General features: G+C 38.1%; 1 protein-coding gene across 1 annotated transcript in view; it reads right to left on the bottom strand.

Moving 5' to 3' along the window:
* Positions 1-18,715, bottom strand: part of GLRA2 (glycine receptor alpha 2) — a 230,002-nt gene that overhangs the window by 147,731 nt on the left and 63,556 nt on the right. Inside the window, 2 exon segments of the mRNA NM_001266926.1 lie at positions 135-272; positions 2,975-3,057. Of these exon segments, the coding sequence (NP_001253855.1) occupies positions 135-272; positions 2,975-3,057 (221 nt within the window).

The following is an 18,715-nucleotide window of genomic DNA, read 5'->3' as shown; positions in this document are numbered from 1 at the left end:
TTTGCCTGGTAAATATGCGGCAATTAAAGTAATGAGATATATACGCCAAGCTGCAAATGGAGCTCACTTGTGTTTAACAGCTAAAAAAAAAAAAAAAAAAAAACAAAAAAAAAACAAAAAAAAAAAACACTTACCAGTGTTGTAGTGCTTTGTGCAGTAGCCAAGTTCCTTCTCTTCTTTCAAAATAAACTGGGGCAGGGTCAATCCTTCAGCAACTTGCACTGGACCATCGCTTAACCACTCAAATATCAGGTCATTCATCGTGTACCCAACTGAGGTAAAGAAATCATAGTGAAAATTGAATATGGCTTTCCAAGAAAGCTTGAAAGTCTACCCATGTAAAGAAACAAACAAGGAAACCATCTAAAGCGGACATATGCTCAGTCAATTCAACAGCATTCTTAATAAAAGAGCTGCAATCATCACTACAACTCTGTGTCATTGGAGCCAAAGAAATTTAAGACAGAAAGCTACTTATGGGTGGATTTTTTTTCTGTGTAATGAAAGAATGGAATCTAAAAAGTTTATTGATTTCTGCCTTTTTATTCACTAACTCTTTCTGAAGAACAAACAAGTAAACAAACATAAAAATCCTTTGAAGATTGTCTTTACTTGCAAGAGCTGAGGCTTTGGCAATTCAATAAGACAATCCAATCCACAGTGCCAGTCTTAGTACTTCAAATGAAAACCATTCTTTTTTTAAATGAGAATCAATTCATCACGGGCCTGCCTAAAACATTCCCATTGCAGACTTGGCCCTCCTCCTAGGGTCTATTAGCTTTGCATTCAGAAAGCTTATGTTAAAGTCCTTCTACTTTAGCAAGTGGGGAAGACTATTGGCAGGTAACCTAAGAGGAAATTGTGGGATATGCAAATTAAGAATATTCATTTGTGCTAGTGTCTTGCTAAATGGGCCCACTCCTCATAATTATTAATATGAAGTAAAACAGATTACCTATTATGAAAAATCATATTGTTATATGACTCAAATCATCCAAAATAAGATTGTTATCAGTTTGGTAATCCAAAGTTAGCTCTTAGTCTCCAGGCTCCTGCTAGCTAGGTCATCATCTGTCAATTGTTTCTGGATCTTTCTCTACCCTAGAAATGAAGCCTACTCTTCTTTCATGCACCATTTCTCTACCTTCTCCCTTTGTTTGTAATATTTGAACTTTTCAAATAAGAGTGATGAGGACAGGGGATGTTATGTGAGGTCTTGGCTGGTCAAAAACCTCAGCATGGTTTTTTTAAGTGTATGGATTCTTATTCTTATTTACTGCAAGATAGTGACTCACCAAAGCTACCCAGAAATCAATGGCAAGTTTAATTGTAATCTACTTTCCTGTTTCTTTATGTTGAAAAGGACTACCTTTTCAACATAAAGCCCCCCCCCCCCAAAAAAAAGAAGAAGAACATTTAAAGCAAGGAGATACAAAGAGGCCCTATACAAGCACTGATGATCCTCAAAGAGAATGGCAAACCCTATCTGTATGGGTACACCTTGGAAACCTCCAGCAAATAGTACTCTAAGCTCACAAAATACCCCATGTCCTTGTCTGTTAAGCTTCTCGTTGGCCACCACAATAAAAGTTCTTGTCAGTCACCCTGAAGCCTCAGCATGGGGAAGACAGCAGAGGTAAAGAGGTAGGGATGAAGAAAGTAATAATGGGATAGAAAAGGAAAAAAAATTATAATTCCCACCCTTCACATCCAAAGTTAGTGGTAAACATGATGTTTCTTTGATTTCATTATTCATGCCAGGACTGAGCTTATTTACTAATCCAAATTTTCTAAGCCTTGGATGAGCATCAGTTGACAGCTACGGCTACTGTTTTACAGAAAAAATAAAAGTGTTGGGTTGAGTCGGGAGATTTTGGAGCAGTAGAGAAAATAGAAAGAAGGAATCATTATGTAAGAAAATGTTTTTCTCAGCTTTCTTCTCAAGAGAAGGAGCGATAAGGAAAAAAGTATATAAGGCCTATTTTGAATCAGAAATTTTCATTTTATCTATGACAACTTCTTAAAGAGGTTTCATCATTTTGTTTATTTCTCTGGGATGTTTCAAGGAAAATCCATAGTGATTTTAAATGATCAGAATGAAACCAACCCTGTCACTACCTCTTTTTAAATAATAGATGTCTTTTTACACATATTATTTTTCTAAGCCAAGAAGTTAAAAGTATTTCCTTGCCCCTGCCTCATTAAATCTCCTAACATCCATGTAGGTCACGGGCACTTCTTATTCTCTGCATTTTACAAACAGAGAAACTGATCGACCAAGCCAGAAAGAAATTCATGTTTCTTAACTGAAAATTCTGTTACCTTGGAGGCATCAGCAACTTATGGTGACACATGTCAAAGATTTTAGTGGCATCAGGGTTAGGTAATAAAGGGGACAAAGTAGATGGGGGGTTTTCTACTTGCTTCACCATGCTTTTGTGTATCCACTGCTTATCTAAGAGAAATGCCTCTTATTCTAATTCCATCTCATCTCATGCTCCTCATTCTTACATCCTCCTCTGCCCAAGGTCGTTATGTCTTGTTCTCAAAGCAATTATCCCATCCTGCCAGAATTCCTTTTGGGGTGATGGTCTATACGGGCATAAGATGGAAAGAAACTCAATTTTCTGATTAAAGAGTGATTCACTATAAAAATTTAATGACTAATAATTTTAATTTTCCCAGGAGACATTTTCATTTCAATGAAAAGCTTACTAAATCAGGCTATTTTGCAGCGTGGGGGGGACAAAGGAAAGTTATTTGGCATTTTACTTTGAAAGGTTGTCTATGCTGTATTGATAATGAGATTTTGTATGACACACACACACTTTGGTTTGTCTTTCCATTAGGATGTTGGGGGTTGGTCAGTATATAGGGAATGAGTCATAAGGGTCCTTTCTCTTTAATTACATACTGAAAGAACCAGGTCATTGGTTAAAACAAGCAGGGAGTCATTTCAACAGTGGTGACTTACAACTCTCCAGCTGCATTGTACAGGTCTGGACATCCATCGGAAAGTTCTTCAAGTCCATGGGACAGGATAGGGTCAAGGTGAGTCTTAACAAACAAAAAAAAATTAAAAACCATTTTTAAATCTATGAAGTCCACTTGTTGAGAAACAAACAAAAGACACTTGGCATTAAGCAAAGTGACATTGATTCAAATAATGAAATCTAAGCTCCAAATCAGGGCAGTGCTTTTTGTTTTCAAAATGAAGAACAGTCATTGATAATTTTTTAAAAATATTGTAGTATTTCACCATAACCTCTTACTCTATTTTTCATCTTCCAGCCTCTGATTCTCCCTCCTTCCCCAAAAATGGTGCTGTTCTCAGCTTTGTACTAGAATAAACAAGACCACTGAGATATAACTTAACAAGAACAATAGACTCTTACCCACACTAATGTCCAAAAGATATAAAGTTTATACTATTTTAGAATTATACCTTGGACTTTGCTTCAAGGACAGAAATGATGTAATAAGTGTAATTGATCATGGTAAGTGCTAGTTCTTCTTACATCAAATGGGCAAATGCTTAACTCCACAGTCTTCTCATTTACTACATGGATAGGTTAACAGTATATTTTAGCATTTATTCTAGAATTTTGATAATTCTGGAGCAAGTAGTTCTTGAGCTAGAAAAACCCATTTAATGATGATGGTTTATTTAATTAAGTCCCATGTATTTATCTTTGTTTTTATTGCATTTGTTTTTGGGTTCTCAGTCATGAAATCCTTGCCTAAGCCAATATCTAGAAGGGTTTTTCCAATGTTATCTTCTAGAATATTTATAGTTTTAGGTCTTAGATTTTAGTCCTTGATTCATCTTGAATTGATTTTTGTATAAGGTGAAAGATGAGGATCCAGTTTCATTCTCCTACATGTGGCTTGCCAATTATCCCAGCACCATTTGTTGAATAGGGTGTCCTCCTCCTACTTTATGTTTTTGTTTATTTTGCATGGCAAAAGGAACAGTCAGCATAGTAAACAGGCAACCCACAGAGTGGGAGGAAATCTTCACAATCTATACATCTGACAAAGGACTAATATCCAGAATCTACAATAAACTCAAACAAATTAGCAAAAAAAAAAAAAAAAAAAAAACAATCCCATCAAAAACTGGGCTATGGACATGAATATTCTCAAAAGAAGATATACAAATGGACAACAAACATAAAAAATGCTCAACATCACTAATGATCAGGATAATGCAAATGAAAACCACAATGCAATATCACCTTACTCCTGCAAGAATGGCTATAATCAAAAATAAAAATAAAAAAAAATAGATGTTGGCATGGATGTGGTGAAAAGGGAACCTTTCTACAGGGAATGTAAACTAGTAAAACCACTATGGAAAACAGTGTGGAGATTCCTTAAAGAAAGATAAGTAGAACTATTATTTGTTCCAGCAATCCCACTACTGGGTATCCACCCAGAGAAAAAGAAGTTATTATATGAAAAAGATATTTGCACACACATGTTTATAGCAGTACAATTCGCAATTGCAAAAATGTGGAACCAGCCCAAATGCCCATCAATCAACAAGTGGATAAAGAAACTGTGGTACATATATATGATGGAATACTACTCAGCCATAAAAAGGAATGAATTAATGTCATTCACAGCAACCTGGATGGGATTGGAGACCATTATTCTAAGTGAGGTAACTCAGGAATGGAAAACCAAATACCATATGTTCTCACTCGTAAGTGGGAGCTAAGCTATGAGGATGCAAAGGCATAAGAATGACACAATGGACTTTGGGGATGCAAGGGGAAAGGGTGGGAGGGAGGTGAGGGATAAAAGATTACAAATTGGGTTCAGTGTATACTGCTCAGGTGCTGGGTGCACCAAAATCTCACAAATCACCACTAAAGAACTCAGTCAGGTAACCAAATGCCACCTTTCCCCCAAAAACCTATGGAAATAAAAAATTTAAAAAGAAAAAAAAAGGAAAAACAAACTACTCATTATCTTACAAAACAAACAAACAAACGATGGTTTGTACATAGTCTTCAGCTCTCTGCACCCAGTAAGGGTTACTCTGCTCCACTTTCCTCTTTCCTTAATTTTTTTTGAACTCCAGTCAGCTCTGGCTGATCCTTATATCAGGATATTCGTTGAGCTACCATCTCATTTCCACCATATCCCTTTTTAATCCTCAAGGGAATGATGCACACCTCTTGCTCTCCCATTTTTCTATATCTCCAAGATTCAAGGAAGGAAGTTAGGATTGAGAATTAGTAAATCTTGGTTCCCTTCCTAGCACTGCCTCTAACTATCTCTTCCCCCAAACAAGACCTTAAACTTGCTAAACATTTGTTTTGTCATCAACCAAATGATGAGGTAGGTAAGATGATGCTTATTCTCATTTGATCCTAATACTACAATCCCTATTTTTCTAAAGTTGACTGCTTCAAATTCTGTTCATCGTATCTCAAACACCTTTTATATCCAAAGACCCCACGAAATCTCACACTGTTGCCTAAACTCTCCTTTGCTGTCATGCTCATTCTTGCTCTGCCTTCCTGGTTCCTTTATCTTTCCTTTCTCTGCTTCATTTTTACAATCTAGCAAACGAAACAAAATTTAACACGTGTATTTTAAAGAAAGGAAAGGGTTGCGATTTGAAGTCATATTAGACAAAGAATCCATGCTGACAATCATCAAAATTATTAAAATATAATGATTGGAAAAATAAAGATATAAAACAGTGTAATGTGAAAACATGTTTTAAATCTTGGAAATAAACACACCATTATATTAAGATTAGATATTTTTGGTTAGTGGGATGATTCATATTTTGTTTTTATTCTTTATCTTGCATTATCTGAATTGAGAAGTATAAATTATTTGAAAATGTCCATAAAAACTATTTATAACAGCTTTCCCATCTTCATGTAATTAGATGTGCCTTTCTTCAAACAATAACTGAAAAGTAAAATTATAAAATTCCATTTTGTTCAGTAATTTTTTGCTATTATAATCATACGATTATTAAAAATTTGTCACAAACATATAGCATTTCACATTCATTGCTAAATAAATTAGCTACCTTCTGTGGGCTATTCTGAGAACCCAAACATGTCTCTAAAGGAAAAAACGTGGCTTATAGTTCTAAACAACTGACTTAAAAATAACATTTTAGGCAGGAAAAATTGTTGTCATTTATGGAGTTCGTGTGTAGATATAGGTATAGATATACAGATATTTAGTTTTTGTTTCCCAGCATAAAGACTTTATTTTTTTGAAAACACAATTTTGTGGAGATTAATGCCATGAACTCTTTGAAATGAGGACAGAATAAAAGAACCAAAAAAAAGTAAAAAAGAAAAAAAACAGAACTGGCACCTTATTAAGGGTGAAAAAAATTCAAAAGGCTCCATGAGCTTAAAATTGTTATTACCATAATGAGAATCTATTTTTTTCTGTTTTTCAAAGAAGAAATAAATATTTTCATCATACAAAAATATGTTCATTCATAACTTGGCTATTATGAATAGCACTGCAAAAGGAAACAAAGCCTCAATTAGACAGAAGGACTAGATTTTTCTTTCTTGGAGATATATTGCATAGCATGGTGAAAATAGTAAATCATAATGCATTATATATTTCAGAATTGCTAAGAGAGTAAATTTCAAGTGTTCTCACCATAAAAAATAGTAAGTATTTGAGGGAATGGATATGCTAATTTGCTTGATTTAATAACTCCACATTCTATTGATAAATCATAACATCACTTTGTACCCCATAAACATATAAAACTATAATTTGTCAATTTTCAATTCAAAAACTTAAAATTAAAATTTTAAAAAATGTTCATTATATGAAAATAACTAGATGGTATGTGGATAATTGGTTTCAGTGAATCAAAACCAAAAAATCTGGAAATTTCATTATAGTTTTGAAAAGTTTACTTTTAAGAAATTAAAAATAATGATAATAATGAAAATGAACACACCTTAAAAGAGCATGTTAAGAACATCACAGAATTCAACTATATATTGCTTTGTTATTAGAAACAACCCAACTTTAATATTCCTAATCATAGGCTTGCTGAATTTGATGGTTTTGCAAAACGACCTTTTCACATTTCTTCAGGAAGCAGAGGTCTCACACACAATTATTGCTGCCTTTGGGGCAGATCTAACTATCCTAGAGGGGCTCCGCAGTTTGGGAGTCAAAACTATTAACAGCATGGGAGACCCCACTGAGATAAATTCCTAACACGCAGGACCCTATCCCTGAATCTTGTCTCAGCTGAGAACTCAGTGTTTTTTTTTTTTTTTTTTTTTCTTCTTTGTTTTTCTAATTTCCTTTCTAGGAAGCTCACAGAGTTTAAGCTTTGTTCCCAAACTTATAAAACCAGTGAGTGACCAAAGTTAGATTTGAATACAGCTTTAACCGACATCAAATTCCCTTTATTATTTCCCACACTACCACATTTCACATTTCCTCCTTAGGAAAATAATCTGTCAGGCCGGGCGCGGTGGCTCAAGCCTGTAATCCCAGCACTTTGGGAGGCCGAGACGGGCGGATCACAAGGTCAGGAGATCGAGACCATCCTGGCTAACACGGTGAAACCCCGTCTCTACTAAAAAAATACAAAAAACTAGCCGGGCAAGGTGGCGGGCGCCTGTAGTCCCAGCTACTCCGGAGGCTGAGGCAGGAGAATGGCGTAAACCCGGGAGGCGGAGCTTGCAGTGAGCTGAGATCCGGCCACTGCACTCCAGCCTGGGTGACAGAGCGAGACTCCATCTCAAAAAAAAAAAAAAAAAAAAAAAGGAAAATAATCTGTCACCAATTTATTATCCTCCTTTGTCTATGAAGCCAGCAGAGTTGGTCATAGACACCTTAGTTGCCTTGTACCTGCTCAGGGATACCCCTTTTATTTTTCCTCAGACACCCAGAATTCTCATGGCCTGTTGTTTTAAAAACTCCTCCGGCCTCTCCCGGCAGCCCAGAAACCTGGGTGATAGACCTGGCTTACCCATAAAGAGCTATTTGATCTTGACTAAATCTCTGGGCCTCCCCCAACAAACATCCCCATCCTGCTCAACATCTCTGTGATTATAAACTATAAGTGAAGGCAACCAGCTTGAAGGATTTCCTCTTATAGGTAAATTTACCCTCTTGAATATGAGGAAAACTTTAAGTGCAAGGAACACTTCTTAAAATAGGAACTTCTTGGCAATCTGGGCAGATAGGTGAGACATCTATTGCTTCCACAGGGCTTTGTCATCCAATGTCCTAGAACACTATCCACTCTTTCACTGAGAACATAAGGAAGGCCTTCCTGTACCATGTTGATCCGTTGACTCTTTCCTCCCAGTTGTACCTTGAAATTTCTGAACCATGTGACATTCTAGTGTCAGGGAGATTTGACAGGATGCATCAAGTATCAAACAGGAGTGTCATCTTAACCCACCTAGACCTTAAGTGAAATTAGCCTGGGGGCAAGTTAGAAGTCAAGTTAAAAGTGCATCATTAATACAACCCACACATGGAGAGAGGGAGGGAAGATTAGGAAATCACTGGGATCAAAAACACTGCTAGGCTGGCTGACTGATCAAACATCTTTTAGTATAGTGGGTTTCAGTCTCTGGTAGGCATAAGCATTGTCTGATGGGCTTAGTCAGAATGCAGATTATCAGGCCCTCTCGATAAGCAGCCCAGGTTACACCAATGCTGGTGTCCTGGAGCACATTTTAAGGAGTACTACTTAAGCATATCCCAAGGGATGACTTTGATTTCTGTTAATGTGATAGACAAAAAGGTGAAGGTTTTAAGAAAGGGGTCTACAATTAGTAACAGTAGCACTCCTTTGGGAAATATTATTTCTTTTTTTTTCCCCCTTTTGAGATGGAATCTCGCTCTGTCACCCAGGCTGGAGTGCAATGGGATGATCTCGACTCACTGCAACCTCCACCTCCTAGGTTCAAGCGATTCTCCTCCCTCAGCCTCTCGACATTAGGGTAGGACAGTTAGCCTCAAGTAGGCTGCTAAGTGATTGGACTAGGGGTAATGGTACAAGTTAGGGGTGATGATCATGGGCTTCAGTCACATTGGAGAGGTATACTGGTTAAGTCAGGGCAGTGAAGCCAAAATCAGTCCACTGGCAACCAAGAATGTGATAGATGTGGCTAGGAAACTGGGAGAGCTGCTAAGAGGGGTAGGAGGACAGTTTCTAGGTGAGATAGAGAAGAAGCCAAGACCATCATGCTTTTTAACACATGCCAGTATGCAAAGGCCAAAAGTAGGCAGTGAACTCTACTCAGGGTGATGGCAGCATATCAGGTTACTGTCTCTGATGTCTGGAAAATAGGCCACCAAGAAATTTCAAAAGAAGTTAGGGAGGTGGCTGCAACATGCGTTGAATGAACCACAACAAAAATTTTAGAAAATCTCATGGTACTGGTCATAAAGAACAGAGTACATGGGAAGACTAGCTCTAGGTCCTAGGGTGGAGGGATTGGTATTAAGCATGACTCCATCTGGGCTGTAATGTAGTATTATATATCCATTCAGCAATATTTTGGCAAGTATTTATTGGGCACCAGGCACCAGACACCTAAAATAAGACAGTGTGTCTCTTGAAGGAGATCACAACTTAATATCAGAATTGCAGATATATATCCTAATAGTTTCAATTTATTATTCAACTTTTCGAAGTTGTTTGCAACTCTCCCACTTAATCCTTCTGATGATGTGAATCAGACACACCTGAACAGAATCAAATAAAGGACCTTTAATTACTCCCTTGGGACCTAGATAAGCACACTCAGTGATCAGGTAGAGCAGGTTATCTACTCTTACAGACCTGGATCCTTAGAGGGCCCTTTCGGTCTATCAGAGAAGCATGTCTTGATGCTCCTGAATTGAACCTGAGGTACCCACATGAGGATCTTTATTCACAGAAAACAAAAGGAATTGTCCAAGTCTGGTTAGGCAGGCAAGGAATGAAATTTTTTAACTTACCATTTCTGAAAGTTCTGTGACGAAATGGCTACTTTGAACTTACATCATGTAACGCATAGAGAGAGTCCTGCCTACTCCAGCCCTGAGCTTGTCACCTGGTCCATGGGCAGCCACAGATGTGGCTGCACCTGGGAAGGCTTTCCTCCTAATCAAAGTCGGAAAAATTAATGGTGTACAAATTGTTGGGAGCTCCACAAAGGTCCCAATACATCCTTGCTCAAACACCTTCCAACTCTTAGCTGCTATATATAATAAATGGATAAACATTTAGCTAAAGGCTTCTTTGACTATTAAGATGCAAAGCTAGGAAGAGAAATGTGTTTCGAGTACTGTTACTCATTTCCTTCTTTGTGTAAATGAATTGATAGATTCCCAGATTCCCTATTGATATCTCCAAGGGCAGACTGTCATACTAAGAAAATCAAAGGGAAACATGAAACTAGATGAAAAACAGGGCTCAGAAAAATGTGGCTGGGCACCAGAGACACATCATTTTTTCAATATTGTCTAAGGCTGGACCTAAACCCCAGGTTGGTTCTGAGCTGTATGGTTAGACGCTTTCTTCTCCATTAATTCCAAATAGGCACTTTTGCTGTTTTTTCTTTTTCTTTTTTTTTTTTTTTTTTCCTGTTGACCTTAGGATGTGGAGGAGATAAATGGCAACACTGCTTGGCTCATTAGCTGTTCTCCTCTCCCCTGACTAAAATCCCAGTGGCTGAGCAGGAAGGTCCATGTTTACCAAATATCATAAAGGCATCATAGAAAATACCCATATGCAATGAGCAATAGTAGCTGGGAAGGACAAAAATACAATATCTGCTCCCATCTGTGTGTGGTCCTTTCAGAAAGTGTGCACACATATGGTTGGCCCATGTTAATCAAGTCCAAATGTGGATTAGATTCAACTTGGAGAGCAACTGATAAATCTGCAGCTAAATTTTTCCCCAAATGCTTTGATATTTCCTGGATGAAAATGTTTTGAAGGTGTTGAATAGAAGAGGGATAAACTGAACACCATCAGAGGAAGGAGCTCAAATTACCAAAGATTTAAATAATCAATACTCCCCGACATCTTAGTTACATTTTACATTTCAAAGTCATTTCACATCTAGTATTTATTTATATATCCAAACATTGGTGAAGATAAAATGTAGCCTGCACATTAAAATAAATGAGAACTGCCTTTTTCATTGTCACTATGCGTCTAGTATTATATTTAATAGTGGCATTGAGGTGAAGAAAAAGAGAAAGTTACTGTACAATGTAGCAATTTTTAAAATGTTTTATTTTACTTTTTAAAAAAAGGGGAAAGAGAACATGTGTAAGCACGTTTATGAACTGCAGATATGGTTTTGAGAAAACCAAAGTAACCTCGTACCTGTTGACAACTGAGAGTAAAATTGTGTTACCTGGCTGGTATTTTGCTGCATTAAAAAGACTTCCATTGTGGTAACTGGTGGAGACTTACTGACCACTGTTTCTGGTGGCAAAGGTTGGAGAGAGAATGGAGTTCTGGTCAGATGATAGGATGGTCCATCCTTGACTGGATAACACTTTGAAACCAAGCATAATTCCTCAGTTTGCTTTTAACAAGCAGCTAAAGGGGAGCAACAGCATCAGCTAAACTATTATCTGAAAGTAGATGCAACTGTCACCTCTGTTATGAGCTACATGTCTCCCAAAAAGAGGAAACTCAAGGCAAGGAGAGTATCCATCTGCTTTGGACTAAGTGTGGAAAGTGAGTGGAGCCTGAATAGTACAAGTATGTCCATACATATGTGTTAAGGAAGGTAAGGGGCATTGTCACCCTTACTTACTCCCTTTTATCCTACAGCCAACTCAAGGATAATTAAGACATTCATTGAACATTTATTATGAATCTGGAACTGAGAAAAACTGCAGGTCAAAGAAAGGTTAAATGACTTTTTATGGTCACTTAGTAAAATTGGATTTGAATCCAAGTATTCCTGACCCTCAGAACTGACATTTGTCCCACCCCAATAGAATTCTGTCTTTAATCCCCTAGCGTACATTTTGCTTTCTATCCTGCATCTGACTGCTCAAGTTTAGCAAAATACCCATACTAAAATGAAACATCAAATAAAACCTTTGTTTTATTGTCATTTGAAATAACCAGTCAATCAGAAATGAGATGGTTTTGCTCTGAGAGTATGTCTCATGTGGAACTTCATATAATTGTATTCATACATGTACTTAATAATTTTCAGTGACTGTCCAATGATAAATATTGTATCCTCTTTGATACAGATGTTAGTTTGTAATTTTAAATGCCACAAGCGAGAAGAAACTTGTTGGAGAGACTGCTGAGACACGCAGATGGACATGTTTTTTTTCCATTTTAAAATAAAGTACCTTTTCCTTTGGATTATATGCTATGAGAATGCACTAAAGTAATTCATATGTTTCATAAGAGCCATGGTGATATTATGCATGTTTATTTTGGTATTAATGCAATCCAGGGAGCCTTACAAAAGTAGCAGTGTGGACCGGGTAGAAGCCCACATTAATGTAAGTTGAGCAGCCTCACCAGGACCTCTGGTTTTCCTTTGGCTTTCTGCCATGAGAAAGTTCAGGTGATGAGTAATAACAGCAGACTAACTCTTCAGCTCTGCTGGCTCAAATCTACCACATGATTCCTTTAGTCTAAATAGTCAGTCAATTATTTTCCCAGCCAACCATCTTTGTGTAATTGTCTAAAAGTATATAAACCCATGATTTATGAACATATTCTAAAATAATAATTCACAGATATTCCTGGTGATTGAATTAGAGGGTACAAGTGATCTAGTTTGCGACTGGAAAATTTCTCAGGGCACTTGGTACTGAGTATTTGTCGTCATGTAAACTATATGTTGAATTTTTCTTTTTTGGAGACAGAGTCTCACTTTGTCACCAAGGCTGTAGGGCAGTGGCATGATCTTGGCTCACTACAGCCTCGACTTCCTGGGCTCAAGCGATCCTCCTGCCTTAGCCCCCTAAGTAGCTGGGACTACAGGCACACACCACCAGGCCCAGCTAGTTTGTTTTTTTTTTAAATTTTTTGTAGGGATGGGATTTTGCCATGTTGCTCAGGCTTGTCTCCAACTCCTGAGCTAAAGTGATACACCCTCCTCAGCCTCCCAAGTGCTAAGATTGCAGGTGTGAGTCACTGTGCCCAGCCACGTTGAATATTTTAACGCTGCCTCTTAAATTACAGCTAGTCCAATCCTCCCTAACCTACTCCAAAATCAGGTTCCTCTTCTCAGGAGTTGTATATCTAATTGGGGAGAAAAGGGTTCAAAGATCCAAGTAGTTTAAGACAGGCATCTTGAAATTCTGAATCTCCTCTGCTGACTCAAGCCCTAAGGGACATGAAGAATGCACTCTTATTTACTCATCAGGAAAGTGTTTTGTGGTTTGGGAAGGAGAGGGAGGTTATTTTGAGTTAAAAACTTATAATAGTGCTAGAAGGAGCCTCATACTTGGTCTAAGTCCCTGGTTCAGTCTCATTTTATAGAGGAAACTGAGACCCAGAATGATAAACTTATGGGGCTGGAGAGGCTGTTCTATGATCCTGGGAGATATAGTAAATGATGAAAGGAAGTGTGGAGATCACAATGCCCTGAGCCATCTTCTCAGTATTCTGCTCTTTGTACCACTGACTGAAGAGCAAACTCTGATTAATGTTAATGAAATGGAAAGTTACCTCTAAATGGAAGAAAACCTACTGGTTGCTATGGCTAGTCCAGTCAGGTAAACAGTTAAGGATATGTGGTCATGCTAACTGCCATGTATTTCATTGATCAAGTCTCTCTTTTCCTCCAAACAAGCATAAGATCTTTAATGGTTAATACTGAGTGTCAACTTGATTGGATTGAAGGATGCGAAGTATTGTTCCTGGGTATGTCTATGAGGGTGTTGCCAAAAGAGATTAACATTTGAGTCAGTGGACTGGGAGAGGCAGACCCACCCTCAATCTGGCTGGGCACCATCTAATCAGCTGCCAGCACGGCTAGAATAAAGCAGGCAGGAGAAGATGGAAGAACCGACTTGCTGAGTCTTCTGGTCTTCATCTTTCTCCTGTGCTGGATGTTTCCTGCCTTCGAACATCAGACTCCAAGTCTTCAGCTTTTGGACTCTTGGGCTCACACCAGTGGTTTGCCAGGGGCTCTTGGCCTTTGGTCACAGGCTAAAGGCTGCACTGTCGGCTTCCCTACTTTTGAGGTTTTGGGACTCAGACTGATCCACTGCTGACTTCCTTGCTCCTCAACTTGCAGACGGCCTATCATGGGACTTTACCTTGTGATGGTGTGAGTCAGTCAGTTCTCCTTAATAAACTCCCTTTCATAAACATAAGTAACTTTTAGTTCTGTCCCTCTAGGGAACCCTGACTAATACAAGATCCTTACTCTGTTGTGTCTGAATCAATATTAGGTCCCATAGTGTTTGTGTATTTCTAACCTGAGCAGGAGCTCAACAAAGTTTTCCATACTTTATGAGAGTCTGTCATATATACAACACACTTTCTGGACCTTCACACTTCCACCCTCAGCCATGTTGCTCAGGCTGTAAAGGGCCTCTCTCCAAAAATAGCCCCTCCACACCACAGCTCCTGCTGAATCCACTAGCATATGTGCATGCCCGCGCTTCCCACCCTCCCAACCTTGCTCGCCTCTAGGAAGAATGGAATCATTGTGGTTTCTATGGCATTTCCAAGCACTTCCCTGAAGACTGCTTAATTCTGATGTGGGCGCTTATGTTACAGACATTAATTACTTCATTAAGTCAAGTTACAATACTAATGAGGATTTGGACACAGAGTTAGAAAATGAGAATGTAATTTTGCCTGGATTATAGAACATAAGGATAAATAATGGTCCAAATATGCACAGGAAAAGAAATCATAGTTTTTCATAGCTGCCTTCTAATAGAAAATGTGGGCTTACATGTCTCATCAAAATTGAGAGTAAGGTAATCAAAGCAACACCACTGGTAACATTTAAGGCAGGTCTCAGTTCATTGTGCATTTTATTTTTGGCTCTGACATCTAAGTAGAGAATGTCCTTATTCCCTATGCCATAAAAAAATTTATAACTAAAGTTAGAATCTTTTGAAGTTCTTGCATCAGACTATAGGATCAGTCAAGGATGGGAGGCCATGTGAGAAAAGCGAGCCTTCTATGTATGTGGGTAGAGTTGGTCATTAGACAAGATTGTTTGGAGGAACACCGTTGGATGTCTGTCTAGAAATCTGCACTGTACCTACTCTCAGTGGTGCCTGTAATCTATCATCAGAGGGAAAAGCATGCCAATCCCCAAGGGTTCTCTATTACAACTCCAGTACTACTGGGAAGGCAGAATACTGAATTATCAACACCCAGAATTGCAAATAGAATCAAAAGGGATTAACAAGCAAATCACCTCCAGTGCCATAAAGGAATAAGTTTTAGGTCAGATAAAGGTTGATGATGAGGTGAACAGATGCTTTGGTGATATGGGGTGCTATTATTAAGGGGCAATTTTATAATTATTTATGGTTTATCAGAGGGTAGCATGAGGCCCCCAGATAAATGGTCAGTTTAATAACACACTGAAAGCAAACAATATTTTCTTAATAACTTCACCTTTAGGTATACCCATTCTGGAGGCATGCAGTAAATCTGGAAACAAAGCTCTTAACAGTTGGAGGGTCATAGCTTCTTTAATAAAGATAAGGACCTCTTCCTCTAAACAAACAAACAAACAAAAACTAGCTTAAATAACCTAATGCACAAAATATGCGTGTGTGTGTGTGTGTGTGTGTGTATATATATATATATATATATATATATATATATATATAGAGAGAGAGAGAGAGAGAGAGAGAGAGAGAGTCTCACTCTTCACCCAGGCTGGAGTGCAGTGGTGTGATCTCTGCTCACTGCAGCCTCCACCTCCTGGGTTCCAGTGATTCTCCTGCCTTAGCCTCCTGAGTAGCTGGGACTACAGGTGCCCGCCACCATGCCCGGCTAATTTTTGTACGTTTTTTTTTTTTTTTTAGTAGAGATGGGGTTTCACCATGTTGGCCAGGATGGTCTCCATCTCCTGACTTCATGATCCACCCACCTCAGCCTCCCAAAATGCTGGGATTACAGGCGTGAGCATTTATTTTGAGCAAGGTTCCAGCAAAACCATATGATCATCCCAATAGACACAGAAAAATATTTTGATAAAATTCAAAATCCTTTCATGATAACAACCACCAGCAGACTAGGAATCAAAGGAACATCCCTCAAAATAATAAGAGCAATCTATGACAAACCCACAGTCAACATCATACTGGGTGGCAAAAGCTGGAAGCATTCCCCTTGAGCACTGGAACAAGACAAGGATATCCTCTCTCACCACTCCTATTAAACATAATACTGGAAGTCCTAGCCAAGGCAATCAGGCAAGAGAAAGAAATAAAAGGCATCTAAATAGGAAGAAAGGAACTGAAACTATTTGTCTTAGCTAATGATATGATTCTATATCTAGACACCCCTAAAGACTCAGCCAAAAGGCTCCTGAATTGATAAATGACTTTAGCACAATTTTAGGACACAAAAATTAATGTACAAATATCAGTAGCATTTCTATACACCAATAACATTCAAGCTGAGAGTAAAATTAAGAACACAATACCATTTGCAATAACTACAAAAAAATGAAATACTTAGGAATACAGGTAACCAAGGAGGAGAAAGATCTGTACAAGAAGAACTACAAAACACTGCTGAAAGAAATCAGAGATGACACAAATAAATGGAAAAACAACCCATGTTCATAAATTTGAAGAATCAATATCATTAAAATGATCATACTGCCCAAAGCAATTTACAGATTCAATGCTATTCCTATCGAATTAACAATGTCATTTTTCACACAATTAGAAAAAAAAAACTATTCTAAAATTCATACAGAACCAAAAAAGAGCACAGATAACCAAAGCAATCCTAAGCAAAAAGAACAAAGCTGGAGGCATCACACTACCCAAGTTCAAGCTGTACTATAAGGCTACAGTAATAAAAACAACATGGTACTGGTACAAAAACAGACACATAGACCAATGGAACAGAATAGAGAACCCAGAAATAAAGCCACACACAAGCTGATCTTTGACAAAGCTGACAAAACAAGCTGGGGAAAGGACTCCTTTTTCCAAAAAAATGGTGCTGGAATGACTAGCTAGCCATATGCAGAAGAATGAAACTGGACCACCACCTTTTACCATATACAAAAATTAACTCAAGATGGATTACAGATTTAAGTGTCTGGCCTCAAACTATAAAAATCCTAGACAGGGCCGAGCACAGTGGCTCATCCCTGTAATCCCAACATTTTGGGAGGCTGAGGCAGGCAGATCACTTGAGGTCGGGAGTTCAAGACCAGCCTGGCCAACATGGGGAAACCCCATCTCTACTAAAACTACAAAACTTAGTTGGGCATGGTGGCATGCACATGTGATCCAAGCTACTTGGCAGGCTGAGGCAGGAAAATCACTTGTACCTGGGAGCAGAGTTGTCAGTGAGCCAAGATCACACCATTGCACTCCAGCCTGGGTGACAGAGCGGGATGTTGTCTCAAAAGAAAAAAAAAATCCTAGACAGAAACCCAGGAAACACCATTCTTGACACTGGCCTTGGAAAAGAATTTTTGGATAAGTCCCCAAAAGCAACTGCAACAAAAACAAAAGTTGCCAAATGGGACTTAATTAAACCAAAGAGCTTCTTCACAGCAAAAGAAATTATCAATAGAGTCAACAGACAAGTTACAGAATAGAAGAAAATGTTCACAAACTATGCATCTGATAAAAGCCTAGTATCCAGAATCTATAAGGAACTTAAGCCAATCAACAAGCAAAAAACAAATAGCCCCATTAAAAATGGGCAAAGGACATGAACAGACACTCCTCAAAAAAAGACATACAAGTGGTCAACAAACATATGAGAAAATGTTCATCATCACTGATCATTAGAGAAATACAAATCAAAACCACAATGAGATACTATCTCACACCAGTCAGAATGGCTACTATCAAAAAGTCAAAAAGCAACAGATGCTGCAAGGCTGCAGAGAAAAGCAAACACGTACACACTGTTGGTGGGAATGTAAATTAGTTCAGGCGCTGTGGAAAGTAGTTTGAAGACTTCTCAAATAACTTAAAACAGAGATACTATTTGACCCATCAATCCCATTCCTGGGTGTATACCCCAAGGAAAATAAATTGTTCTACAAAAAGACACATGAAATTGTATGTTCATCACAGCACTATCCACAATAGCAGACATGGAACCAGCCTAGCTGCCCATCAATGGTAGATTAAAGAAAATGTGGTACATATATACCATAGAATACATGCAGCCATAAAAAAGCATGAAATGATGCCCTTTGCTGCAACATGAATTGTGTGTGTATCTTTTGACTTGGGTTGAAGTAAATGAGGAATTAATGTGGGGGTAGGAAATGACAGCACTGAAACAGAAGTGAAGAGCCCTGATTCTTGTCCTAGCTTTCCTACTTACTAACTCCATTGTTTGGATTAACCCAACTTCTGAAAGAAGTCACTTCCTTATCACTAAAACAAGCGTGTTGGATTAGATATTTTACAAGGTAACTTCAAATTAAAAAAAAAATCCTTCTATAAAAGTCATATTTCTGACTAAATTCTCAGAAGCAATGGGATTTTTAAAAAGAAGACAATATCAGCAAAGATA

The sequence above is a fragment of the Macaca mulatta genome, chromosome X (genome assembly GCF_049350105.2).
Source record: "Macaca mulatta isolate MMU2019108-1 chromosome X, T2T-MMU8v2.0, whole genome shotgun sequence".
In the NCBI taxonomy this organism is placed as follows: Eukaryota; Metazoa; Chordata; class Mammalia; order Primates; family Cercopithecidae; genus Macaca; species Macaca mulatta.
This window is presented reverse-complemented; position numbering and strand designations above follow the sequence as displayed.